This window comes from Agelaius phoeniceus, chromosome 19 (assembly GCF_051311805.1).
Source record: "Agelaius phoeniceus isolate bAgePho1 chromosome 19, bAgePho1.hap1, whole genome shotgun sequence".
In the NCBI taxonomy this organism is placed as follows: domain Eukaryota; kingdom Metazoa; phylum Chordata; class Aves; order Passeriformes; family Icteridae; genus Agelaius; species Agelaius phoeniceus.
Window position 1 is genome coordinate 13010427 of NC_135283.1, and position 25346 is coordinate 13035772.

General features: G+C 57.0%; 3 protein-coding genes across 5 annotated transcripts in view; 1 reads left to right on the forward strand and 2 right to left on the reverse strand.

The window, feature by feature from the left end:
* Nucleotides 1–59: 59 nt before the first annotated feature.
* GAA (alpha glucosidase) lies at nt 60–6776 on the reverse strand. Its single transcript, XM_054644991.2, has 19 exons — nt 6247–6776; nt 5818–5963; nt 5387–5552; nt 4926–5022; nt 4725–4844; nt 4479–4597; nt 4238–4369; nt 4024–4134; nt 3778–3891; nt 3605–3689; nt 3400–3517; nt 3100–3233; nt 2814–2965; nt 2463–2611; nt 2241–2382; nt 1973–2071; nt 1659–1823; nt 720–872; nt 60–508 (listed from the first exon to the last, which is right to left on the reverse strand). Exons 1-19 carry the CDS (start codon nt 6634–6636, stop codon nt 449–451), a joined length of 2652 nt encoding a protein of 883 aa, XP_054500966.2. The 5' UTR covers nt 6637–6776; the 3' UTR covers nt 60–448.
* Nucleotides 6777–6905: 129 nt separating this feature from the next.
* On the reverse strand, nt 6906–17838 carry CCDC40 (coiled-coil domain 40 molecular ruler complex subunit). The gene is made up of 18 exons (XM_077188094.1): nt 17725–17838; nt 16708–16780; nt 16423–16583; nt 15521–15604; nt 15219–15438; nt 14669–14826; nt 13671–13793; nt 13172–13293; nt 12189–12432; nt 11911–12093; nt 10775–11020; nt 10068–10281; nt 9382–9551; nt 9165–9256; nt 8770–8890; nt 7944–8126; nt 7617–7775; nt 6906–7239 (listed from the first exon to the last, which is right to left on the reverse strand). The coding sequence occupies exons 1-18, from the start codon at nt 17740–17742 to the stop codon at nt 6994–6996; spliced, it is 2817 nt and encodes a 938-aa protein (XP_077044209.1). The 5' UTR covers nt 17743–17838; the 3' UTR covers nt 6906–6993.
* A 138-nt stretch (nt 17839–17976) lies between these two features.
* Nucleotides 17977–25346, forward strand: part of TBC1D16 (TBC1 domain family member 16) — a 30948-nt gene continuing 23578 nt past the window's right edge. For all 3 annotated transcript variants that reach the window (XM_054645123.2, XM_054645124.2, XM_077188100.1), the window contains exons 1-2: nt 17977–18109; nt 24190–24416. In XM_054645123.2, coding sequence (XP_054501098.2) covers nt 24248–24416 — 169 coding nt within the window. In that variant the 5' untranslated portion in view covers nt 17977–18109; nt 24190–24247. The remainder of the gene's footprint in view (nt 18110–24189; nt 24417–25346) is intronic.

The window sequence follows — 25346 nt, forward strand, 5'->3', positions numbered from 1 at the left end:
GTGTCCCAGCTGGGGACGGGGGGCTGGGGATATTCAGGACCAGGAGAGGGGACAAGGGCACGGCTTGGGGCTGCTCCCAGCAAACAGCAGCTTTATTCACAGCACTGCTCCCTCAGCCCCTGCACATCCTCCTCCCCAAAACCACAGCCAGCAAACTCCCTGCACTCTGTGCCCCAGTTACCAGTCCCCCAGAGCAACTGGTTTGCTGTCTCACAAGGCACTTGGGTCTTTTTTCCCAATTTGATGATGGTGAGGTTTTCCCTGTCCCTGGGGGCTGTGCAAGGCCCCCCTCCCTCTGCCAGTCCAGTGCACACCCCTCCATCAGCCAGAGGGAGAACAAGCCCAGGAGTGTGGGAAGAGCAGGGACAGCTCAGGGTACAGGGTATGGGATGGATTTGGCCTCGGATTCCAGGGGAGCAGCACAGGCTCTCCCTGTGACCCACGCTGGTCAGGACCAGGAGATCACAAACTGCTCCCACATGGGCAGCGACACAGGGACTCTCAGCACCTGAGGGGAGAAGGAAGGTGAGAGCCAGCCAGGGGTGTCAGGGAATCCTGCCCCTCACAGAGCCACAGCCTGGCACAGTGCTGGCCCCACAGATGCCCCAGGAAGGGCACCCATGGCCCAGGCTGTGCCATCACTGGGGCCAGACCCCACAGCTGCACTCCAGGTCCCTTCCTGGCCACCAGCCCTGCCCAGGCTGGGAGTCAGCACTCACCTGGGTGTCACTGCGGTAGGAGAAGTCCCTGACGATGGCACCGTTGGCCAGGACTCGCCGGGGAGGGCTGGTGACCCCCAGCACGGTGACAGCCTCCAGCAGGACCCCATCCAGGTGGGCACTGGCCCGCAGCAGCTGGCTGAGCACGGCATCCTGGGCACACAGGGAGGGCACCCTGTGCTCCCAGCCACCCCTTGTGCATGCAGGGCACACAGGGAGGGCACCCAGTGCTCCCAGCCACCCCTCACACATCCTGGGCACACAGGGAGGGCACCCTGTGCTCCCAGCCACCCCTCGTGCACCCACCAGGGCACACAGGGATGGCACCCTGTGCTCCCAGCCACCCCTCATGCATCCAGGGCACATGGGGAGGGCACCCTGTGCTCCCAGCCACCCCTCGTGCATCCTGGGCACACAGGGAGGGCACCCAGTGCTCCCAGCCACCCCTCGTGCATGCAGGGCACACAGGGAGGGCACCCAGTGCTCCCAGCCACCCCTCGTGCACCCACCAGGGCACACAGGGAGGGCACCCTGTGCTCCCAGCCACCCCTCGTGCACCCACCAGGGCACACAGGGATGGCACCCAGTGCTCCCAGCCACCCCTCGTGCACCCACCAGGGCACACAGGGATGGCACCCAGTGCTCCCAGCCACCCCTCGTGCACCCTGGGCACACGGGGATGGCACCCTGTGCTCCCAGCCACCCCTCGTGCACCCAGGGCACATGGGGATGGCACCCTGTGCTCCCAGCCACCCCTCATGCACCCAGGGCACATGGGGATGGCACCCTGTGCTCCCAGCCACCCCTCGTGCACCCACCAGGGCTCCTCCAGGTGCCCCACCACACCTCCTGCCCCTCTGCTGCCCACAGAGCAGACACAGGTGTGCCAGGGCCACCAGGAGCCCTGGCCAGCCCCTGCCAGCAGCTCCCCGTGCTCACGCTGGAGGCCAGGAAGAGGAGCTCGGTGTAGTCGCCCCTCTCAAAGCTCTCCCAGCTGTCCCCATCGTCCCAGAACAGCTCTCCCCTGGCGAAGCCATCCGGGGTCAGCGCCACCAGCAGGGCCATGCCCTTCCCACGGGACTGGGCAGTGCTGAGGGCAGGTTCCTGGGGCACAGGGCAGGCACAGCTCAGGGCACTGCCACAGCTGTGCCCCCAGCCCTGCAGCCACTGGCACTGTCCTGGTGTGGGCACTGCCAACCCCCAGGTGCTCAGACAGGTCACTGTGGTGTCACCACGGGCCAGAGGGGACTCACCTGCAGGGGCAGGATGTGCCCTGCACGGACGTGGACGTTGATGGTGTCCAGGGGCACTGGCAGGAGGATCCACTGCCCTTTGCTGTGGATGGTGGAGTCCTACACGGGGACAAAGGGAGGGAAGAGCAGGCACAAGGTGCCCCAGTGCCAGAGTCCTCAAATGGCCACCAGGAAAGGCAGGTGAGACACCAGACCCACAGACAGCCCCGGGGGGCCGGTGGGGTGCAGGAATGGGCACGAGGTGCCACAGCAAAGCAGGAGCACCCACCCCTGTGAGGCTGTACCACGTCCCTGCTGGGAAGTAGCCGCTGACTTTGGTCTGTCCTGGCTCCAGCACGGGGGTGATGAGCAGCCCCCCGCCCCACAGGAGCTGGCGGTCCACGGTCCACGTGTTGGGGTCTGTGGGGAACCTGGGGAAGGAGGGGAGGGAGGGCAGCACCAGGACACCCTGCAGGCACTCCCGGTGAGCCCCGGCGGGGCTGGCACTCACTCGAGGAACAGGGGCCGTGCCACGGTCTGCCCAGCGCTGTGGGCCCGGTGGAACAGCGTGTAGAGGAAGGGCAGCAGGGAGTAACGGAGGCGCAGGGCGTTCCTCATGGCAGCCTGAGCGGGCGGGCTGAAGGCAAAGGGCTCCTGCGGCTGCGGGAGGGGAACGGCCCCAGGGGATGCTCAGCCCACGTGGGGAGGAAGGCAGGGCACATTTCAGGGATGCAGAATGGACTCTCCCAGCCGTGGGGGCACACAGCCCTGCAGCTGAAGCAGCCACCTTCCCACGCTGGCAGGGCAGCCCTGGCTGGGCCCAGAGCCCCCTGCCCGGCAGGTGGGGGCTGCCAGGGCTCACCCGGGTGCCGTGGTCGTTGTGGTTCCTCATGAAGGGGTAGAAGGCTCCCAGCTGGGTCCAGCGCACGCACAGCTCCTCGCTGGTGTCGCCCAGGAAGCCGCAGATGTCGGCACCCACCAGGGGCACCCCGAAGAGGTTGAAGAGCAGCACCTCTGCAGAGGGCACAGAGGGCACCAGGGCCCTGCAGCAGCCGGGCACGGAGCCTGTGGAGACGGCCCTGGCTGTGGGGGCAAGGGGGAGCAGGGCTGTGGGTGCAGGCCCGGTGCCCACAGGTACATCCACATACCTGGTATGGAGTAGTAGAGCTGCTGCCAGTCGCTGCCCACATCCCCTGTCCAGTGCCCGGCGAAGCGGCCGTGCCCGGCGAAGGTGGAGCGGGAGATGACGAAGGGACGCTTGCCCCGCACCCTCAGCAGAGCACTGGGAGCAGAGGGGTCTGCTCAGCACCCCCAGCTCCCACAGGGCTCCCACAGTGCCCTGTGCTCCACACCAAGCCCTCACCCAGCACCCACACTGCCCACACTGGGTCTCTCCCAGCTCTGCACCCCAGCGTGTGCGGGAGCTGTGGCAGGAGCCCCAGGCTCACTTGTGGGAGGCGATGGCCTCGGTCAGCCCGTACAGGCTGTGCAGGTTGTAGTGAGAGGACAGGTACTGCTGGCTGGAGGCACAGATGGTCCCGGCCTGCAGGCGGCCCCCGAACACACCTGCAGGGGAGAGGTGGAGCTCAGAGCACCCCCGGGCTCCTCCCGGCTTCCCCAGAGCCCTGGGCAGGGTGGAACCCACTCCTGTACCTGGCACGTAGGGGGGATGCTCCAGGTTGTTGTTGGGGCAGCCATCCTGGGAGCCCTCCACGAAGTTGGATGGCTCGTTCATGTCCTGGGAGGGAAGGAAAGGACAGGATGGCCCTGGTGCCAGCAGAGTGCAGGGCAGGAGCCAGGGCCAGCAGCTGCACAGGGCCACTCACAAGCCACATGCCATCGAAGGGCACTTGTTCGTGGAAGTCCTTCACCATGTCGTGCCACCACTCGTGAGTCTCTGGGTTGGTGAAGTCTGGGAACACCGTGGGGCCTGGCCAGACCTGCAGGAGGGAGAGCGTCGGACAGAGCCCCCACCTTCCACCACGGCCCCCCAAAAGCTTCCCCCTCACTCTGGGGGTCCTGCAGCCACTCAAGCCCTGTCTGTGGGCACAGGGGCTGCTCCCCACACGCACCTTCCCGACCAGGGGCTGCCCCGTGGCGTTTCTGATGAACACCCCTCGCCTCAGGCCCTCGTCGTAGGGCTTGTAGGTGCCAGGGGGCCCCGAGCTGCTGATCCCAGCGTCCTGGAAGGGCACAAAGCCAGGGCAACAGCAGGGAACAGCCAGCCCTGCCCTCATCACCACCCTGGGGCAGCTGAAGCTGCGCCAGCCTGCCTGTGCAACTCACCACGATCATGATGTACCTCAGCCCGCGGCTGTGGAAGTCCCGCACCATCTCTGGGTAGTCCCTGAAGCTTTTCTTGTTGAAGGTGAAATCCCTCTTGGCATCTGCGTAATCCAGGTCGTTCCACTGCACATCCTGTGGATGGAGGCACCGTGGCTGGGGCTGGAGCAGGGACCTCTCATGCTGCTGTGGCACCCAGGACGCCCCCCAGGCCCCCACAGCCCCAGGAGCAGCCCAGACGCACCAGGGGGAAGCGAGCTGCTGTCATGTTGGCCACCACCTGCCGGGTGATGTCCGTGGAGGAGTAGCCCCAGCGGCACAGGTGGAAACCCAGGCCCCAGTACGGGGGCATGAAGGGGAACCCTGGAGGGCAGAGAGTGGGTGCTGGCAGGGATGGCCCAGCCCTGGGCCCCCCCAGAGCCCTCTGGGCCACCCCAGAGCCCTGCTGGGCCCCGTGGCTCACAGCATCCCAGCCATGGCTCAGCCATACCAACCACGTCCAGGTACTGCCGCACCACACTCTTGGGGTCAGGGCCCAGGAAGATGTAGAAGTCCAGGATCCCTCCTGTCGTGCGCCAGGTCAGGGCCGGGCTGGGCTGCAGGAGCACGTCTGGGGAAGCACAAGGGCCAGGGGAGGAAGCTGAGGATGAGGACAGGGCCAGGCCCACGCCCGGTGCCCCACGGGACTCACCCATGGCGTTGCTGTTCAGCAGAAAGACACCGTGGGCTGAACCATCGTCCTCCATCACCAGGTAGAAAGGGTGGGAGCCGTAGAGGTTGACGTGGGGCTGGAGCAGAGCACGGTGTGGTGCCAGTGAGGCTCTGCTGCAGACCCCCACACCCACCTGACTGCCCTGGCCTCGGGTCAGGAGCACTGGCTGCAGGTGCCAGCCCAGGGCTGTGCTCCCAACTCTGTCACCTCAGCTGAGCCCTGCCCTGAGCCAGAGCCCTGCAAACGCTCCCAGGCAGCACAGAGCTCCAGGGGGACAAACCTGGGCTGGGGACAAGGGTCCCATGGGTTTGTCCAGTGTTATGGCTGAGGCCCAGAGCTGAACCAGCACACACACATGTCCCCAGCCCCAGGAGAGGCCGCAGGGCCACCCCAGGAGCTCAGATGAATCTGTGTCCCCTTCCCTCAGCCCCGCTCCGTACCGCAGGTGCCATGTCCCGATTCCAGAGAGTGACCCTGGTCCATGCTGTGTCAAGGAACAGCGGTGTCAGGTGCTCCCCCAGCCCCGAAATGAAATGGGAGGGCAGGGAGGTGGAGATCTGCAGGAACTGGTCTGTGAAGAAGAGGGGTGCGACCGTGGTGTTCAGCCTGCGGAGAGAGAGGGAGGCACCGAGCTGGGGCCAGCGCTGCCGGGCAGGGACACGGGCGCTCATCACCACGGGAAATGAAAACAAGTTTTGGGTGAGCTCTGAGATTGCTGGGTCCCTGTCCAGCCACGGAACTGCAGAGGGAGTGAAAGTAAAGCCCCGACAGCCACCGCATGCTGTAACCGGAGCGTCCCTGCAGCCATGCCGGCGCTGCGGGGCTGTGCAGGTTCCCATCCCGAATCCCGAGGGGGGCACAGGGCACTCACAGGACTCTCCCATTGCGCTGCCGGCACACGACGAGGCCGAAGGGCTCCTGGCTGACCTGCAGCCCGTACAGCGTGGCCGGGGCTCGGCCGTGCACCCGCGGCGTGGCCAGCGGCACCTCATAGCGCGGCCGGGCCGGGTCCCGGAGCTGCGGGGAGAGCGGTCAGGGGGAACGGGCACCGGGGCTGCGGGGAGAGCGGTCAGCGGGAACGGGCACCGGGGCCCGGGGCTGCGGGGAGAGCGGTCAGCGGGAACGGGCACCGGGGCTGCGGGGAGAGCGGTCAGCGGGGAACGGGCACCGGGGCTGCGGGGAGAGCGGTCAGCGGGGAACGGGCACCGGGGCTGCGGGGAGAGCGGTCGGGGGGAACGGGCACCGGGGCTGCGGGGAGAGCGGTCAGCGGGGAACGGGCACCGGGCGGGCCGGGCCGCACCGTGAAGCGCAGGCGGGCCGGGGTCTCCAGCGCCAGCTCCAGCCGCAGCTCGTCCACCGCTGCCGGCAGGAAGGCGGCGGCCTCGCGGCGCAGGCGGGCGGAGAAGCCGCTCTCGGTGGCCGTCAGGTTCTCGGCGCGGTAGCTGCGGTAGCCGCGGGGGAAGAAGCACCAGGGCGGGCCGGGCGCGGAGCGGGGCCCGGGCCCGGGGCTGTAGCAGCAGCCCCGCGCCTCGCAGCCCGCCCGCGACAGGAGCCGCTCGGGGCCGCAGTCGAAGCGGCCGCCCGGGGACACCTCGCAGGCGGCAGCGCTGGGGCCCCGCGCCGAGGCCGGGACCGGGACCGGGAGCAGCAGCGCCAGCAGCGCGGCCGCCAGCCCCGGGCCCGGCCCCATGGCCCGGCCTGCGCTCCCGGCAGCGGGGACGCACCGGAACCGGCACCGGCACCGCGCGGCCCCTTCGCCGCCCCGGAGCCACCCGGCCCCGCTGCTGCCGGGGCTGGGCCGCCCCCACGCCGGGAAATCGGGATCCACCGGGGCGGGGCGGGGAGGCGGAGCTGCTTGGGGCAGAGAAAGTGAAACGTAAACAGAAACATACCGAAAGGTTACAATGGAACGTCTGAAATAAACGTTGTACGCGGCAAAGTAAATATTATACCCCGCACCTGCTTATCTATCCTTTTATTTATCCATTTACAATGTCTGGAGCCTGCGGAAGAATATAAAAGAGACTACATGTATTTTCATGTATTTTCAGGCTTTCTGCAACCCGAGCTTGGATGTCAAGCAGTGACTGAGCCACTGCAGAGCCCTTTGGTGCTGGGGCTGTTCCTCCTGGATCTGCTGCACGATGGTGTTAATGGTCTGCAGCCGATCCTCCAGTTTCTCCTGCTGGTTCGTGCAGGCCTCTTCAGTGTGGCACAGGGCCTTGTACTTCCCTTGCCTCAGTGCCTGCAGCTGCTTCTGGCGTGCCTGGTGGGCCACAATCTCCAACAGGTTCTGAGAAAAGCAAAAAGAGAAGGGGCTGTGACAGCAGGAAAAGCATGGGCAGGACTTGTGTCAGGTTCATCACCTTGGACAAGGGAAGGACAGTGCTGTGAATTCCCCACCATAACAGCCAAGCAGCACCCCCAGCCTGGGTGTTGGAGGGGTACAGATGTCACAGAATTCCATAAATCCGAGAAATTCCCACATCTGTAAGGCAACCCTCGCCAGGACAGGGTTGCACCAAGCTGGCTCTTGGTGAGCCCCCTAAATGTGCTCAGGTAATGTGTGGCTCTAACACATTACAGCACACCCAGCTGAGGACAGAGAGGAAGCAGAGGAAGCACAGGCTCTGTCTGGCCCCCATGCTGTAGGGGAGTGCAGGTGCTCACCCATCGTTTCTCGTTCTGAAGATATTCCCTGTCCAAGCTGAGGCTCTCAGTCTCAGCCTGGAGCTGGCACACTTCCTGCTGCTTTTCTGAAAAGTTGTCATTGAGGGACTCTTGGATGGTCTCCAGCTCCTGCATGGTTTGGTTGCATTCATAAATGTTCTAGTAAATGGGAGAGAAGGGAATGGCAGATTTCAGTTCTCTAGTTCAGCTGCACTCCTGACCATCCTCCCAGAACTGGGTTTTGGGGGATTTTCAATGAATGATTTTCCTCACCACAAGGCCAACCCCAGCTGTGTGAGCTCCTGCAGCCCCACTTTCCCTGCTCACCTCCTGGATTTCCCTGATCTTCTTCTTCAGGTCCTCTTTCCTGCTTTGGACGTCGCTCTTGGTGCCGTGTTTCAGTTTGCTCTGAGCCTCTGCCCGATCTGTTATTGTCTCTCTCTGGGAAACACACGCCTCCATGGCCCGAATCAGCATCTCCTGCTGCTTCTGCAGCTGCCCATAGCGCACCTGCCATTGGCCAAGACACCAACCAGCCTCAGAATCCCAAATGTTTGCCCAGAGCACCCAGGGAAGCTGGCCAGGGGGCACATCCCAGCAGCATAAACCAGATATATGGGACAGGAGTGCCTGCAGGCCAGATTTGGTCCAAGTCCAAACCTGGTTTGCTGTGTGAGGATCTGAAGGCAGAGGCCTGGATTATCAACTTGTCTGCACCAATACTCAAAATGTTACTCTGAACCTCATCAGCAAGAGCAGAAGCAGAAAAGCAGAAGCATCCTGAGAATGAAGGGGATGAGCTTCTCTGCCAGGAGAGGGAACACTTCCCTAAACCAGTGATTAAAGTGATGCAACATTTAGTAATCAAAACTGCACATAAATCAGGGTCACATAATCAGGTGGCAGACATACTGCAATTTAAATAGATTTCTTGGGAGTATCCAGATCCTGCTGAGGCTGGCATGGGGAATGCAGGATGTGTGGGCTGCATGTGCTCAGTCCAGTCGAGCTGCAGGCTTTAGAGTCCCACCCTGGGCCCTGAAGATGCCACCTCTCCAGCCTGTTTCTCATCTCCTGCCTCATGTTTCAGCCACTCCAAGGCTAAGCACATTGGGTGGCTTCCCCTCCTCAGCCCCCCTTCCCAGAGCCTCACTTGCATCCTCCGAATCTCTGTTTTCATGTCATGGATCTCGCCGTGTTCCACCAGAGCATCTGTGGTATCCTTCATCTCTTTTGCCAGCTGGAACTTCTTCTCCCACAGCAGGATCTGATGCCTTCAGAGAAGAAAGGGGAAGGAAGGAGAAAGATAGACCCCCAGAGCCTTCCCATATGGATCTTGGCAATGTCCAGCTCACACACACACTGGAACTGCTAAAGCCAACATCCTCCCAGCTCCTGCTGGCTCCAGAGACTGCTGAAACACCTTTCACACATTCATCCCCTTCTCCAGGAAGGCTAGAAGCACATTTGCTGGTGCCAGGTTTGGTGACTGCAGGAGAATGGGAATGTGGACACAGTCCCACAGGACTGTGGCACTCTGGTACCTACTCTGCTTCCACCAGGCTGTTCAGGAGCCTTTCCTTCTCCTCAGTCAGTTTACTGTGCCTCTCCTGCATCTCCATGGATTCTTTTTCTGCTGCCTAGATTTGGGAAGAACAGAACAATACAGACTTGTCAGGCTGAGAAGGTTTTCCAGGATCACTGTTTGCCTCTGACCTGCAGGGGAGGCTGAGCCCTGGGACTGAGGTGCCAGGTGCCTCAGTACCTTGAGAGACTGCACAAACTCGTTCTCTGTGACAATCCTGCCACTTTGCAGGTTCTCAACGCTGCTGTTGTTCTTGTTGATCAATGTGTTCAACTTTATTAAGTCATTTGACATGTTCTTCATGTGCCGTTCCACGTCCTTCTGCTCTTTTATTTCCTGCTGAATTTCATCTATGGGTGAACAGAAAAAGGTCTTAGAATTCCCCTGAGCATTGGGTTGAACAGAGACAAGGTGTGACAAATGGCTCTCAGAGCTGGCAACACCTCAAGCAGAGCCATCCATGTCCTACAAAATGATCCCAGCCAAAATGATTTTCCACAAGCTCAAAAACCAAAAAAGAAAAGGTTTTGAAAGAGACTCCTGTGGGAAAAAGTTGGGTTTGGCCAAGGAAAGTGCAGTCATTGCTGGGGCCATTTCCCCACCCACTACTTTCAAACCTTATTTAAGAAGTGTAACAGGTGACATTGTCACTTAGGGTCTGGCTGTCAGGACAGTAGGATCAGTCCTTATAGGAGTAACCAGGTGCAATCAGCAGCAGTGCCTGGGCTGTTGGTGCTCCTGCTCACACATGCCAGGAGCACTCTTTGGGGCAGGCCCAGCTCTCCCCACTGTAACCCTCCCCTCCCTGTTCCCTCCCTTCACAGATGGACATTTCAAGGCAGAGTTGAACTTTAGGAAACACGAACTCTCCAGGCGCAGTTTCCTCTGCTGCATGATGATGCTCTGCTTCTGCAGCGTGTCCAGGGAGCTGATCTGTTCCTCCCTCTCCTGTGTCAGCCTCACCAGCTCCTTCTGCTCACTCAGCCAGTACTTCTGCAACGTCACTGCCTCGGAGTTGCAATCTTCTATCTGCTGGTTCAGCTTGTTGATCTCAATCTCCAGTGGGCCCAGTTCTTGCCCCTGTAGAGAGCAAAGTTTGGGCTAAATCAGGCAGAAGCTGCCTGAGTTGTTTACAGCATCTGGACATTCCAAAGTTTGCAGAGGATGTGCCACAGGACTCATTTGCCCACGGGTATCCATTAGGTCTTACCCCAATAGGGCCAACCCTCAAAGCACTGAAATCTCACTGCCTGCCCCATTCTCCCCTGCTCAGTGTTTGCAGACTTTTCCAACAAGATCCCATTTGCTCATTGATGCCATTTGACATTTTCATCAGGTGCAGGCAAGTCCCTGAGGGATCTGTGCCAGGCACACCCTCATTTCACAATTCCCTTCACTGCATTATGAACTGATAAACAAACACCTGCATTAACCAATGCAGCTTTTAAATCACAGTGCTGGTGCCTGAATGTTTGAACAACCCAACACTTAACACAGTTACATTGATCAGGAGCATCTGTGGCCATCACAAAGAATAAAATCAAAACTGGGACTGAAACACAAAAGTACCTACCCCTTGCTGAGAAAGAAGCATCTCCAGCTTCTTGTTGAACAGGCAGAGGATCCCTCCCTTCTTCTCAGCCAGGATCCTGGACTTGGCAATCTCATTTTCCTGGCAGGTGATCTGTTCATTCACATTTTTGATTTCCTTGTCCACCTCACAGAGTGTTTTTTGGTGAACTGTCAGCCTGCAGCTGGTATTGGTTGCATTCAGAATAATCTGGGCCACATCGTTCTCAACCTTGTAAAAATGCAGCTCCTGGGGATATCAAGAGAGAAAACACATCAGAGTCCCCAGCAGCCCCTGGTTGGGTGTGATGCCACTTGTCCAGCTCAGGAGTCAGAGGATGGAGATTCTACTCCCAGCTCTGTACTACAAGCCACAAGCTACTCACCCTCTGTGCATCTTTGCTTCTCCATCAACTGCCAGGTAATACAATACCTACCTCCCCCACACAGCTGTTGAAAGGCATCAAGGAGCCCAAACATTCCAAAAGCCTTTAAGAGACCTCACTCATCCCTTCTGCAATGCCTCCCCAGCTGTCTCCAGTTACCTGCCACCAGTACCAGGACATCCCAGCATTGTCCCTTCTGCAGCACACCTGGCACACACACCTAACAACCAGCACAGCACTCACAGGTGTGAGAGGGGCTGGGCTCAGCTTTCCAATCCTTCTAAGTGATCCAGTTCTACACTCCCAGAGAGAGCAACTTATCATGGATCAAAGATTGGACTGTTGGACTGATTGAACAGTTGGACTGTTCCTTGGATCGTCCTCAGAGCTGAGAGCTGCCTGCATCCCATTCCATGATGAATTATAGAAATGAAAGTTAGTTACAATGAGATTACAGAAGTACCACAGGTCCACTGGTTTTCTTTAGTACATAAGAAATGCTGATACTTTCTAGTAAATACTCATCATGTTGCCCCATTTTTTAAGCAAGGGACAGTGGGGTTTGTGTCAGGCCTTCTTGGCCAAGCTCTCTCACACACACCAGAATCCTGCAATAAGATCACAGGGAGAACCAGACTGAGAGGCAAACTCAGCAGAGCTGCAATGCAGACCTGAAACCAGGACAAAGGCACTGACAAGCCCTGCTGGGGACCCCGTGGCTCCTGCCCTGCCCTCCCAAGGGGGGCTGCCATACCAGGTCGCTCTTTCTGTTCCGAAGCTTTTCAGCCAGCTGGGAGAAGTGCTTTGCAACTTTGCTGGATATCCTCTGGTCCTGAAGCTTTGCCATGATTTCACTCTCTAGCTGCTCGTTGGCATAAGTTCCCTTCTCTATCCCCTTCCTGATGGACAGCAGCTCATTCAGGTGAGCAGCCTGGTCCTGAAAGGTGGGCACACAGACACAGGATCACTACAACTGTCTGAGGAAGGGCATTCAGTTCAGGAATGCAAAAGGATTCCATGGCCTCTCCTCACCATCTTGGTCCTGCTGAGGGCCTCCTCTGTCTCATGGAGAACACGAGTGTAGGTGCCAGTCTGGACCTGCAGGGCCTCCTGCTCCTGCAGGCACTGGGCAATCAGTTTCCTTGTCACACTGGCATCGTTCTGGGAGCGGTTCAGGAGCCTCACAAGGCTCTCATTCTTCTCCTCCTCTTTCCTGATGGACCTCCCACAGCCATGGATGTCCCCTTCTAGGGACTTGAGGTCACGTCTGTAGTTGCTGGAGGGGCAAAGAGGATGGAAAGTCATCACAGGGATTGGTGCTGTACAGCCACCCACAAACTCCTCTTTTCAAACACGTTATTGCAACAACAACTGCCCAAGAAGGAAGATGTTTGTAAGGGCTCAGCTGCTGTGACAGTGCAGAGTCAGCAGGAGATGGATGGAGACATTAAGATCTAAAAGTAAATGTGTGTAGGGAAATTGATTCCTTCTTTCAGTACTGTCCCAGCCCCCATTCCGACCAGGATGTCACCACATAAAAGCAGATTGTTTGTTCTCAGAGAATCAGTCAAGGCTGATTTAAGGCTCATGAGCAAATAAACACTTCCTCTGGCAATACAGGGAGGTTTTCCTGAACGTTTCCAAAGGCCTCACAAAACCCTGATAATGAGAGATAAACCCTTCCTGACATCCAGCTCGTTGGAGTAAGAAATGTTGCAAAGGTGAGAGAACTCTTTTAAAGGAATAAAACATGATCATAAAAACTCTAAGCAGCTTCAGGAACCCCCCACATTCCGAGGGAGAGATGTGGTTAGGATAAAGAAAGCAGCAACAAAGAAAGTGCTTCTCATCCTTTAAATTTATTATGTACTTGAGAGCAGGGAACTTGTTCTGCCTGACAGGCCCTGCCCACACAGGGCTGAGCCCCACAGGAGCCTAAACCCCACTGGAATCCCCTTCTAGAATCCCTCCTGTCCAAATCTGAGGTGTCCTCAGGGCCTGGTTTCAGACCATACCTCAGCAGCTCCTGAGTGACCACATAGGCCTCATCCCTCTGCTTCATTCCAGCCAAGCTGCTGTTCCAGTGCTCCATCAGCTTCTTTTTCTCCATGTTAATAGCCTGGACCTCCAGCCCAGCCTGGGGAACAGAGACATGGCAGACAGGATGAATCTACACCGTGTTAAAAAAAAGAGATTAAAATTGTGATATACAATTTTTTTTCTTTTCCTGTTCATAATGTGCTTAGCAGGATCAGCTTCACCTCCGTGGCTGGTTCATTTCTGAGCAGCCCACAGAGCACAGGTCTGCATGACAAAACTGCTGAGAAGGGCAGGAGGAAGTGATTTACAGGCACTTCTTAAGGACAAAGGAAAAGAAAAAAAACCTCCTCATTCTTCCAAACAGGAACAAACTGTGAAACTCTGTCCCACATTGTGCACACCACGTGAGCACGGGCCAAAGGGGTCAGCCCTGCCAAGGGAAATATTAACCCCAGGGGACAAGGGCCCTCCTACCTCAGTGATTGCCTGCCGGGTCACTTTTGTGTCCTCTGCCTGGGCCACAAGCTGAGCTTCAAACACAGCAATTTGTTCCTGGAGCTGGTGGACTCTCCTTGTCAGCTGGTCCAGGAAAAGGTCCTGCAGAGCCAGAGCCAAACAGTCCAGGGTGAGTCACAGAACCTCAGCCTAAACCAGCTGTGTCCTACAAGGGTAATATCAGCTAAAAAAGGAATTAATAATAACATCAGCTAAAAAAGGAATTAATAATAACATCAGCTAAAAAAGGAATTAAAACTGGCAGCTGGGTTAGACTGGAGTGCTACTGAAACTTTCTCATTCATGGGAAGGGCTCAGGACTGCAGCAGGGATGACTTGCAGGAGAATGAAACCTTTGCTGACTGTTTATTACTCCACTTGCAGCAGTAAATTAATAGGTCAGCTCTGAAGCCACAATCCCTCCTGTCAGCCCTGATTTCACCTGTCCAGCTACTGGGAATCTTAATAATGTATATTTGAAAATCCTTTGTTAAAATCCTCCTAACCCCACTGTATTTCAACAGTTGACATGGAATTCTGCAGAGCAGTACCCGTGGATTGTGTCCTGGAAGGCAGCAGAGGGAGCTCCAGCACCGACTGGCTCTGCTCATTCCCAAAGTTCACTTTCCATTGTGAAATCCTGTGATTCAGAATCATTCTCGAGCCCTGTACCCATGATATTTCTTCATTAAATGTCCTCGTTCCCCCACACCCCTTCTCCTCGAGGGAAGAGTGCTTTACTGTCCTGAGGCTTGCAAACCCTCTGGGCAGTGTTGCCATCCTGGGGCAGGCAGGGCTTCTCCTCCTTTTCAGAAAAGCCTCTGGATTTATTTTTTTTCAGTTATTTGAGAAAAATATCCCCACTCATTTTCCATGATTCAATTGCTCTGGCCTTCCTCCTGACAAGGAGGAGCATCCTCCAGGACTGACTGCTGGCACCTACATTTATTTATTTCAAAGACAGCTTTTCTTGGTACCTGTTTTTTCTTCTCCACCTCAGCCTGGATCCTGTCTGCCTCAGCCCTCCTTGCTGACTGTTTCATCAGTAAAAGCCTGTGATGCATCTCCTGGTCCATGCTCTGCACGTAGAGGAGCTCCAAGGCCAGGTTTTCAATCTGGGTCTGCATTGTAGAAACTGGGGGGACAAGAGGCAAAATAGTTACAGAGAAGTTAGGTTGTAGGGACAGAGAAGTTTGTTTGTAGGGTACACCTTAAACAGGGATAGAAGAGGAAGAAATACAGAAGCTCCTGAAGCAAAACCTCTCACACATCAGATAAGCAGCCCTCCCCAGGACACACATTTACATCAGCTCTGGAGAACAGCTCCACAACCAAAGATCCTGGCAAGCAATTCCTGGACTCCCAGCTCACAGAACTCCAGGAGAATCCATGAAACTTTTCAAGGAGCTCATTATTCCTGATTAATTATTTTGCTGCATTTTCCAATCCGGCGCTTGCCTTAAATTCCAATTAATTTCTCCACACAGCCCTAGAATTGGGAAACACTGCCAGGACTGCCTGGGTCACCTTTCTTGCGCTCTCCCTCGGTGCTGTGACACATTTCCTTGTGAGCAGCCCTGAGGGCCTGCAGCTCCTCCTCCAGCTGCTGCCGCGCCGCCGCCGCCTGCCACCAGCGCTCGTGGCTCTTCTCCAGCTCCTCCTCCAGCTGCCCCAGCTGCTGCTGGGCCCCATAAAGGATCACCCCCAGCTCTTCCCTCTGCTCCTTGCTGCTCTTCATGGCTGTTCTCTGCAGACACAAGGGATGGGGAGCAGTGTCCCAGCAGTTTGGGCAGGGGGGGCTGTGGGGAGGCGAAGGAGGGACTGGGTACCATTGCATGGAGGTCCAGGTTCACTTGTTCTATCTGCTTGGTGAGGTAGTTCTTCAGGGCAGCCTGGAACCTTGTCATCAGAGGCTGTAAAGGACAGCAGTAAAGCTTGTTAATATTAATACTGTGTAAATAGATTATGAAGAAGCCTCACTGCTACCTCCCCCACCCAATAAAACAACTTATTTCTGCCACAGACACTTGTGTGCTTGTTTCAGCTACTCTCACTGCCAGTGAGAGATGTTAGAGTGGGTTTGTGCTGGTGCCAAAAAGTGAGAATGTTTGAGAATCAGAACCATGCCAGAAGAGCCACATCTGAGAACCCACCCTTGCTGCAAGGAGGGCTCTTCTTCTTCTCTTTCAGGGGCACTGCAGGGACCAGATTTACCCAGTGCTCTGCTCACTTCTGAGCCCACTGCACTGCTCACTTCTGAACCCAGTGCACTGCTCACTTCTGAACCCAGTGCACTGCTCACTTCTGAGCCCAGTGCATTGTTCACTTCTGAACCCACTGCACTGCTCACTTCTGAACCCACTGCATTGCTCACTTCTGAACCCACTGCACTGCTCACTTCTGAACCCACTGCATTGCTCACTTCTGAACCCACTGCACTGCTCACTTCTGAGCCCAGTGCATTGCTCACTTCTGAACCCACTGCACTGCTCACTTCTGAACCCACTGCACTGCTCACTTCTGAACCCAGTGCACTGCTCACTTCTGAGCCTGCAGCTCTGGGGTCAGCACTGAGTGGTACAGGCTGCAGTTAATATTCTGGCAAAGCTGATTTTCACACATTTCACACACAGTGCAGCTGAACAGCCACTGCTTACAGCTCACCTCACACATTTCAGAGAAACACAAACACCAGCCCTGCAAAGAACAGCAAGATTTGAAGACTCCTCACATGTTCTGGGTCCAGGACAAGCAGCTCTGTTTCTCCTTTTTTCAGCCTCCGTTTTCTCCTCTCAGGTTCCTCGGCTGCCCTCTCCCTTCTTTGGCTGCCATGGCCACTGGGGAGCTCAGAGCTCGGCCCTGCATGGTGAGAGCTGGGTCCTGCTCCACTCCCTGGGCCACAGAGAAGGAAAAAGGCAAAGCAGCATGATCAGGTTTCACAGCATTGTGCCTCTGGCTGGGTTAACAATGACCACAAAGGGACACAGCAGAGCTGTGGCACGGCCACTGGGGGTACCTGGCTGGGCTGCAGGTGCTCCCGAGGGAGGGGGAGAGGCTCCTCCACCTGGGCCTGGCTGCTCCATGTCACCCTGGGCAGGGGGACAAAGGCTGGTCACATTCTGCATTGTTTGGGAAAGTCTCAGGGGATTTTTCATGACATATAAACCACCTTTTCCATCTAGCTCTATTCACCCCTGCACATCTGCTCATTCTTGTCACGGGACATGAACAATGCAAAAGGCTCAGCACAAGGGCCTGGCTGTACAGCCAGCCCTCCCAAAATATAATGATAGTGTCTCACTTGTGCAGAGCCCTGCAGCCAGACCTCTCCTCCTGCAGGGGCAGTGATTTGCTCCTCCAGAGGAACAGACTCTCCACGGTCATTGCCATTCTTCCCTGGCCTGGCACACAGCACAGGTGAAAAGCAGGGCAGCACATTGCCGTCTGCATTTAATTCTAATGCTGTGGTATTTTTTGCCACAGGGCGCAGAAGTTTAATTTAGAAGTTTAATCTCATTTACAAAAATAGTCACCCAGCACGCCCTGAGATAGTAAAGATCCTTACAAAACTTCTCCACACCACTTACAGTTCCACGTGCTTCTAGTTCACATCTATTAAAAAAAAAAATCCCTTGCAGATTTATTAAAGAAATTCATCCAGCCAGCACAACACGTAGTTTAATTATTCTTGTTCTTCTTCCTCTCTTTCTGTTTAAAGAGAGGGTGAGCAGCGGCACTGGGCACGGGGGAGGTACCGGGACGTGCCGGACGGTACCGGGCCGTGGTGGAGGGAACGGGCAGTGCCGGGCTGCAGTGGAACCGGACCGGGCAGTACCGGGCCAGCGGTGGAGGGAACGGAACCGGGACGGGACGGGATGGGAGGGGAGAGGAGAGGAGGGGACGAGACGGGGACTGGGGGAGCAGTGGGGCGGACTGGCGGTACTGGGGCGGGATGGGATGGACAGCACGGTGCGGGCCGGCGGAGGAGCCCCGGACGGGCAATCCCGGGCGGCCCGGCCCGGCCCCGACTCACCCGCGGCGGCTCCGCCATGTTCCCGTTGCCAGGCAACGCATCAACACCCGCTCACGTGATCGCCCGGGCCGCACCACCGCGGCCCGCGGGGGGGGCGGGGGGTTCGGGGCCGCACCATCCCCGGCGCGGGGGGGGCTCGGGCCACGCTCTGTCCCCGCCGGCCCCGGTACCGGCACCGGGCGGGTCCCCTGTGCCCTCCTCGGGCCGAGCAGCCCCGGGCCAGGCGGACGGGCGGGGCCGCCGGGCGGGCACAGCCCCACGGGCCGGACGGAGCGGGCGGGCGGCGGCAGCGGCTCCGCGCAGGGCCGGGAGCGGCGGCGGCGGCGGCTCCGAGCCCGCCCCGGGCTGGGCAGCGCCGGGAGCTTCCCCGGGCTCGTCTGTGCCGGTACGGCGGGGCCGGGCCGGGCCGGGCTGGGGGCGGCGGGGCGTGGGGGGCCGGGGGATCCTGTAGCGCTGCCCCGGGACCCCCGGGCCCGGCACCGGGATCCTGCCGGTACCCGGGCAGCTCCGTGCTTGATCCCGCTCTTTGTCCGCCCTTCCCACGGCGGAGGGCGGCGGGAGCGGGCGGGTACTCCGGGACAACGGGAGCTTGCTCGGGGTTAGGATGTTATCCGGGGGTCGGGATGCTGTCCGGGGGTCGGGATCCTATCCGGGGGTCGGGATGCTGTCCGGGGGTCGGGATGTTATCCAGGGGTCGGGATGCTGTCCGGGGGTCGGGATCCTGTCCAGGGGTCGGGATGTTATCCGGGGGTCGGGATGCTGCCTGGAGGTCAGGATGCCATCCGGGGCTCGGGATGTTATCCGGGGGTCGGGATCCTATCCGGGGGTCGGGATCCTATCCGGGGGTCGGGATACTGTCCAGGGTTCGGGATGTTATCCGGGGGTCGGGATGTTATCCGGGGCTCGGGATCCTATCCGGGGGTCGGGATACTTTCCAGGGTTCGGGATGTTATCCGGGAGTCGGGATGCCATCCAGGGGTCGGGATGTTATCCGGGGGTCGGGATGTTGTCTGGGGGTAGGGATGTTATCCAGGGGTCGGGATGCTGCCTGGAGGTCAGGATGCCGTCCAGGGGTCGGGATGCCGCCGGGGGCGCTGATGGAAATGTAAATAGTTCTTAAACTTTCTCCTCTGTTCTTTCGGTGCGGCTCCGTGCATTTTGGGGTGATTCGATATTTTCCTTCCTTTTGGGGAGCTGGTCTTCTCCCAGGTGTCCCCAACATCTGCCTGAACCCCGTTACCCACGGGGAAGGTGGATGGAGGATCGTTGGCAGTGGTTTGAGGAGCAGGCAGGGGCTGTGGGTGCTGCACTGCTCTCTGTGCTGCTGACACTGTAAAATAACTCGGCTCCTTCCTCTGGGAGCTGCCCTTTCGGGTCTCGGGCTTGTTTTGCAGAGGTGCTTTGTTCTTAGCTCTTAGGAAGGAAAGGGAAAGTTCTGGGTGTCCAGTGGCAGAGAGGTGCGTGGTCTGATGTCTGTCACACTGAGAACAGAGCAGGCAGCTCACCCACCGAGCTGGGCTCCACACTGCTGGGTTTGAGCTGCTGCTGCTTGGGGATCGAGTCCTGGGGGTGTTATCGGGACACAGCAACAGGATGTTGGAAATAAAAAGCCATAAAAGCTTTCCTGTGCCTGAGCAGTGCAGACAAGTGACATGAAAGGCTGGTAAATCAGGGGCAGAGGGACATGTGGCACACACAGTGCCTCAGTGACAGCGTGTGCTGTTGGTGAGTTTCGTTTGCCTTTTGTTTGCTTTCTGTTTGCCTTCTGATGCCTGAGCAGGTGTGGCTGGGAGCAGCCAGCCCTGACACAGCACTCCCTTTCCCTTTTCATCCCTGCAGTCACAGCCCTGCAGGATTCAGGCTGCTGCCCCTTTTTTACCTGCTCAGCTGAGATGCATGTGAGTGAAGCCAGTCCCGCTGTAGCGACTGCTTTTGGAATTGTGGAGATTTCGGCTGTTCCCATCCCTTTGCTCTTGCTCCGTGACCCACTGCTGCTCCAGCAGGGCAGCCATGAAACACTTCTTGGTGACCTACATAATTCTCCCCATGAGACAGGATGACTTCAGAGTGGCTCCCCATGGTAAATGCTTTTCCTTCATTTGGCTGGATCCTCTTCACTGGCTCCAGCACAGGGAGGAGTTTGGGAAGCTTTTCTCTTTTTCTTCCCAATGTCGAGGTGTTGTAACACGAAGGGAAGGTCGGACAAGGGCTCTCGTGTGCCTGCAGAGGAGCAGAGATCAGTGAGGGACCAGCTGAGGGAGGCACAGCAGATGCACCCGGGGGCTGGAGGAGCTGAGTCCTGACTCCAGGCTCCTCTATGCTCCAGCTGCTCTGTGCTTGAGACTTCCCAACCTGGCACTTGCTGTTCCCAAGAGGGGAAAGAGGCAGGGGATGTGCAGCGTCTGAGCCCCACTGCTGCAGACACTCCTTAAACATGTAAAATTAAATTCCAGTTATTAAGGGCAAGAAAGAAAAGGAGCCTGTTGCGTTTTTCTTCCCAAAGACATCTCGCACTCGGTGCTGCTGTTTGGCCGCTCGTGTTTCTGGCCGTGCCCAGACTCGCTGCAGGTGTCACGTTTCACCTCCAGAGCCCTGCGGCTCGGTTATGAGGCCGGGTAAGGTAAAGTGAATGTGCCCCGTGAGCAGGAGCGCACAGGGGGCTCAGCCCTGGAGCTGTGGCTGCAGCCAGCCCGGGCTGGGCTCCTGGGGGTGCCCCAAGGATGTGCTGGCTGTGGCACATCCCTGGGTAGCCCGGGATGCGGGAATCTCCGGCCACCAGCGGCAGCAGCGTTCGGAGCAGCAGCAGGTGCCGAGCGAGGAGCCGTGTGCCAAGGCAAACAGGATCCTGGGGATGGTTCTGAGCAGGGAAGGGCGCCCTGGGGAGGTGCCAGGCTGGATGCTGCTGGCTGGAGCTGGACAGGCTCTGGGGAAGAGGCTCCGAGGGTGATTGCAGGAATTGGCTCCCCAGCACTTTCTCACTCACCAAGCTGAGGAGTGCTGGCACCGACTGGGAGAGCAGCCAGGGCCGTGTGAACAGGCACAGGAGCTGGAGAGAAGATTTTTAGTGGCAATGCTTGATGTGTGGGAGAAGAAAATGTGTGTGTGCTTAATAAATATTGGCACTCAGCAAGAGCTTATCAGCTAACGCAGTGCTTCAGCTTCTGGAGAGCTGAGCTGGCTCTGCCACACTGAGAAGAATCCCCACAGATCAGCAGATAAATATGACATTAATATGAAAAATGGGGTTTTTTGAATGGTGCTGATTTTCTGCTGCCTGAGCTGTGGGATGGTTCCTGCTGCTTTCCCAGAGGCAGCAGCAGTTCCTGCCTCTCCCCACAACCCAGGCCCCACAGATTGTGTGTGCAGATGTTGTCCCACGTGGAGAAGGGCTGAGAATACAGCAAACCCTGCAGATTTGGTCTCTGTGATTCGCTGCTTTGTGTTGTATGAACTCTTGTGGTTTTGGGAGGAGCTGCACTTTCCCAAGCTGAGTTTCAGGGACTTTTGGGGCTGTACCAGTAGATGAGATGACCTGCAGAGGTCCAGTCCACCATCTGGTCCCCACTGGGACTGACTGGGTATTTATTTCTGTGGCCTTTGAAACCCCAGGGTTGTAAATGGCCCCTTGGGGTTCCCTGTTCTGGTGCACCATTGTCCCAGCTACTAGAATGACAACGCTGGGTATTCCTTGCCACAGTTCAGCTGCCCTACAGCTTCTCCTGTCCTTCATCGACAGCTCTTCCTGTCTTTGGCAGTGACAGTTCCCATGTGTGAGGACTTTTAATACGTTTCCCTCACTTTTATCTTGCCTTGGCAATCTCTCTCCCTGGCCCAGATAACTCTTGTCACCCTCCCTGAAACTGTCCTGTGACTTGCATCTGTTTTTCATTAATCCCTCAACCAAAGCTGCAGAGAATTCCCTGGCCCGTGAGAACAGTGCAAGGATTGAGTTTCCTGGTGATATTTATATATCCCAGAGTGTCTGGCTACTGTCTGCAGCACTGCAGTGGTCTCTGATTTCTGATGTGCAGCTCTTCTGCAAGGCAAGTCCATCAGACTGAATTTCTGAGCTGGCAGGACACTCTATTCCAAACCTTTTGTCTTTTATTGGTTTCCCCTTCCCAGCCCTGTGTGTACCTGCAGCACCTTCCACCTGCACATGCAGGCAGTGCTGAACAACAGGTGTTCTGCAGGATCAAAGCAAGCCTTCCCTTTCAATTCCCCTGGCTTTCCAGGGAGCAGCTTTTGATCTTTACCTGTCTCTTTGTTCTTTCTGTGCCTGCTGAAAGCTCATTAAGTTCTGCCTCTGTTGGCAGGGACGTCCTGACCCTCCCCTGCCTTCGTGGGAGCACCCAGAGAGCTGCAGCAGGACATCACAGGCCCTCTTGTTTCTCAGGTGCCTCTCCAGCTCCTGTCCCTGTGTTTCCTGAGGAAGCACTGCCTGGCCAGCAGCAGCAGCCAGCTGCTGCCTCCTTCCTCCTGTGCATCCCCTGACTTTGGGGCTCTGAGGAAGTCGCTGACAGGGATGAGGGTCTGTGCTGCTGCAGCCAGTGCTGTGCTGACAGGGGACCCTGCCCAGGTGTGCTGGAGGCCCAGGTGGCTCCACATCCCTGGCCCTGACTCCCCTGGCCCTGTTTGGAAACAGCGTGTTGTAACTCAGTGTGGGGAAGGAGAAGTTGCACCAGAATTTACTGTCTGTTCTTGCAGGGTGCAATGAGAAGAAAGGTGATTTTTGCTCCTTAAATGTGGTTGAGGCAAATGGCTTTCTGCCAGGTGTAACCCAGAGCCTGAAACTGTGGATTTTGGCAATGTGGACAAGAATGAGCTTAGGGCTTGGCTGGTGTTTGGTTTTGGGGGCTGAGACATGAGGATACATGTGTCTGGTGCTAGAAGGAGTCAGGAGTGTGCAGGACTTGCAAAGGGATTCTCTTATCCTGAGCCCTTGCTGGTACAGAGCAGGGCTGAGGCTCTTCCATCAAGCCCAGCAAAGGCTGAAGGGCAGGAACTGCCTCTGCTGTGATTCGAGCTGACAAATGTGGCCATTGCAGTTAAACCAATAGTTTGTCCTTTAATGAAGGCTCTGTCAACAGCTTGGCAGCCTCATTTGCAGTCCCCTGCATGTCCCAATCTGTCAGAGGCAGGACAGCTATTTTCCTTGCCTGCAGCCCTCCCTCTGCCCTTTGGGAGATGCCCCTTTGCCATTTCTGCCTTCTGCCCTCCTGGGCTGGCTGGATTTGCCATCAAAACCAGATTAAGGAAATCAGAGCTGTTCAACATCACACAATGCTTGCTTAGGCCCTTAAGTATTTCCTCAAAAGGTGCCCCAGGCCAGGGCTTTATTTCCTGCTTGATTTTCCTCTCTGGCTCTCGTGGCCATGCCCTGCATCCCAGTGTGGGGCTGGTCCCCAGGAGCACCCTGGGCTGAGCTCCCCCAGGCCTGGGAGCAGGGCTGTGCCTGGGCTCTGCTGGGTCACACTGGCCTGGGCACAGCAAGCTGGGCCTGGAAACACAAAGGAACAAAAGTGGGAGTTTCCTCCTCTCCCGTGGGTTTGGCAGAACAGAAACTGCCGTGGTTCTGGTGCTTCCCCACTGGGGATGGCTGCAGAGAGCCTGCTCTGCTCTGGGGTTGCTTTGTGTGAGACCCTCCTGCTCTTCCAACACGTCCTGGTCCATCTGCTGAGTGTTTTATAGCTTGGGTGACCCACTGCAGAGCTCCTCATCATCAGCCCCAGCAAGCAGCACATCTCACTTGAGCACAGAGCTCATTTGGGGTGAGCTGGGGGTTGTGCTCCACAGTTCTGTGTAACTCTGGGTGGGTGAAATGTTTGCCCTCAGTTGGTGTGCCACGCTCTGTGTCCAGGCTCTGCCCCCCTGGTGAACACAGGGCTTTCAAGCCTCATCTCTGGCAAGGCTCAAAAGAACCCAAACCAAACCCAAAAACAACCTCACAGGAAAAAAATCGCAGCCCCGAAAACCTCAAGCACACAGAAATGGCAAGCAGGAGATGAACTGGGTTTGATTGCTGTTGTTTTTGGAGATGCTGTGGCTGGAGCAGCAGCCCCATGCTCAGTGCTGTGGGCTCAGCCATTTCTGTGCTGAAGGAACCTCTGGGATCAGCTCTGGCTGTGTGACATCCTGGGTCAGTGACACATCAGGCACATCCACGGGCTGAGCTGTCCCTCAGTGGGGATGTCAGGGAGCAGCATTGCTGTTCTGCCTCCTCCCACAGGAGCTGTTCACTTGTGGCGTTTTGCTGCCTTCATGTTTCTTCGTGGCAGAGCCAAATGCCCTGGGGTCCTGTGCCTGAGCATCTTTGGGGCATGGAGGTGATGTTACAGACCCACAGCATCGCTGGCTCTGGCCCCAGGTGTGGATTGACGGCAGACTCGTCCTCAGCCAGCGGGTGGCACGTGCTGAGCTGTCGTTATTTTGGCTCTCACACTGTTTTTTCCTCCTTCTCGGCAGATCTTCTGGATTGGGCTCCTGGCTAGAGCTGACAGATGATGGAAACATTTCCCTGGCGATGTCTCTGGGGCGACTCCTCCGTCGAGCCTCTTCCAGAGCGTCCGACCTCCTGACCCTGACTGCCGGCGGCTCCTGCTCCCTGCTCGACGGGGAGATCATCTACTCCAAGAACAATGTCTGTGTGCACCCCCCTGAGCTGCTGCAGGGCATCGGGGAGCACCACCCAGGTGATGGGAAAACCCTGCCCATTCGCTCTTTGTCTCTCTCCAAGTTCTACTGCACCCTGGGCTCTAAGAAATGAAGAGGTGCCAGTGGGGACAGGGCAAGGCAGTTTTGTGGAAGGCTTAGGAAAGCCATCCACAAGCTGATCCATCAGCTCCTCCTTCAGTAGGAAGATTAGTGATATTGCTCCTTTCTCTTCTGGTCCAGCATGGATTTACTGGTTTAGTGAGTCCTTCTGAGCAGTCAGAAGCTGTCATGTGAGGACAGTAACTTCTGTTGCTCGTTCACATCCCTGAATTGTTCAGGAAATCCAAGTATCCTCTTGTAGCTGTCATTGCTGGAGTGGCCTCAGCAACCACTGGTAAAGGCAAAATCCAAAAAGCCTCATTGTGGCTGCATGCACTGGAGTAAATGAGGATAAATCCTGCTCTGTCCTTTTATTCTCATCTGTTCCTGTGCTCTTTCATGTTCTCATCAAAGACCTGTGGCTCTTGGCTTAGCTTCACAAAATGAATTATTCTTTGAGCACTGACCCTTGCTTTCCTTTTGGTGTGGGTGTCTTGTTTTACCATTGGCTTCCCATAAATACTGTAGCCCTTCAGCTACACTAAGGTAAATATTCTTGAGAAATCAATGTTCAGCTTGCACTTGAAACTGTTTAACTAAGAAACAGTAGAACTTTTTCATGTGGGAACATATTTTATGATTTACTCTTGATTAGTAAATCTGTCCAGGAAGTCCAAGTATTTGCATGTAATTTCTGTGTTCAGCTAGGCCAGAGGGAATTCAGACTGTTCAAAAGCCACATGCAGACTTGAAATTATTTGCAAATGCTGAATAATGCTGAGCACTCCACAATTCCTTTGACAGAATTCTGTCCTGGTAAATTAAAGGGTTTGTTTTGCTCCTGTGGAGTGGTAGTGAAGCAGCAGGAA

What these genes read in the sequence shown, in the direction of transcription:
- GAA (XM_054644991.2), bottom strand. Translation starts at nt 6,636, where the DNA reads ATGGGGCCGGGCCCGGGGCTGGCGGCCGCGCTGCTGGCGCTGCTGCTC. An exon ending in GCAGTACCTGGACGTGGTTG is followed by an intron (nt 4,598 to 4,724) that starts GTATGGCTGAGC and finishes TCTGCCCTCCAG; the next exon opens with GGTTCCCCTTCATGCCCCCG. An exon ending in GGCACATCCTGCCCCTGCAG is followed by an intron (nt 1,824 to 1,972) that starts GTGAGTCCCCTC and finishes CCTGTGCCCCAG; the next exon opens with GAACCTGCCCTCAGCACTGC.
- CCDC40 (XM_077188094.1), bottom strand. An exon ending in ACCTGGACCTCCATGCAATG is followed by an intron (nt 15,439 to 15,520) that starts GTACCCAGTCCC and finishes TTGTGTCTGCAG; the next exon opens with AGAACAGCCATGAAGAGCAG. An exon ending in CCCGGCAGGCAATCACTGAG is followed by an intron (nt 13,294 to 13,670) that starts GTAGGAGGGCCC and finishes TCTGTTCCCCAG; the next exon opens with GCTGGGCTGGAGGTCCAGGC.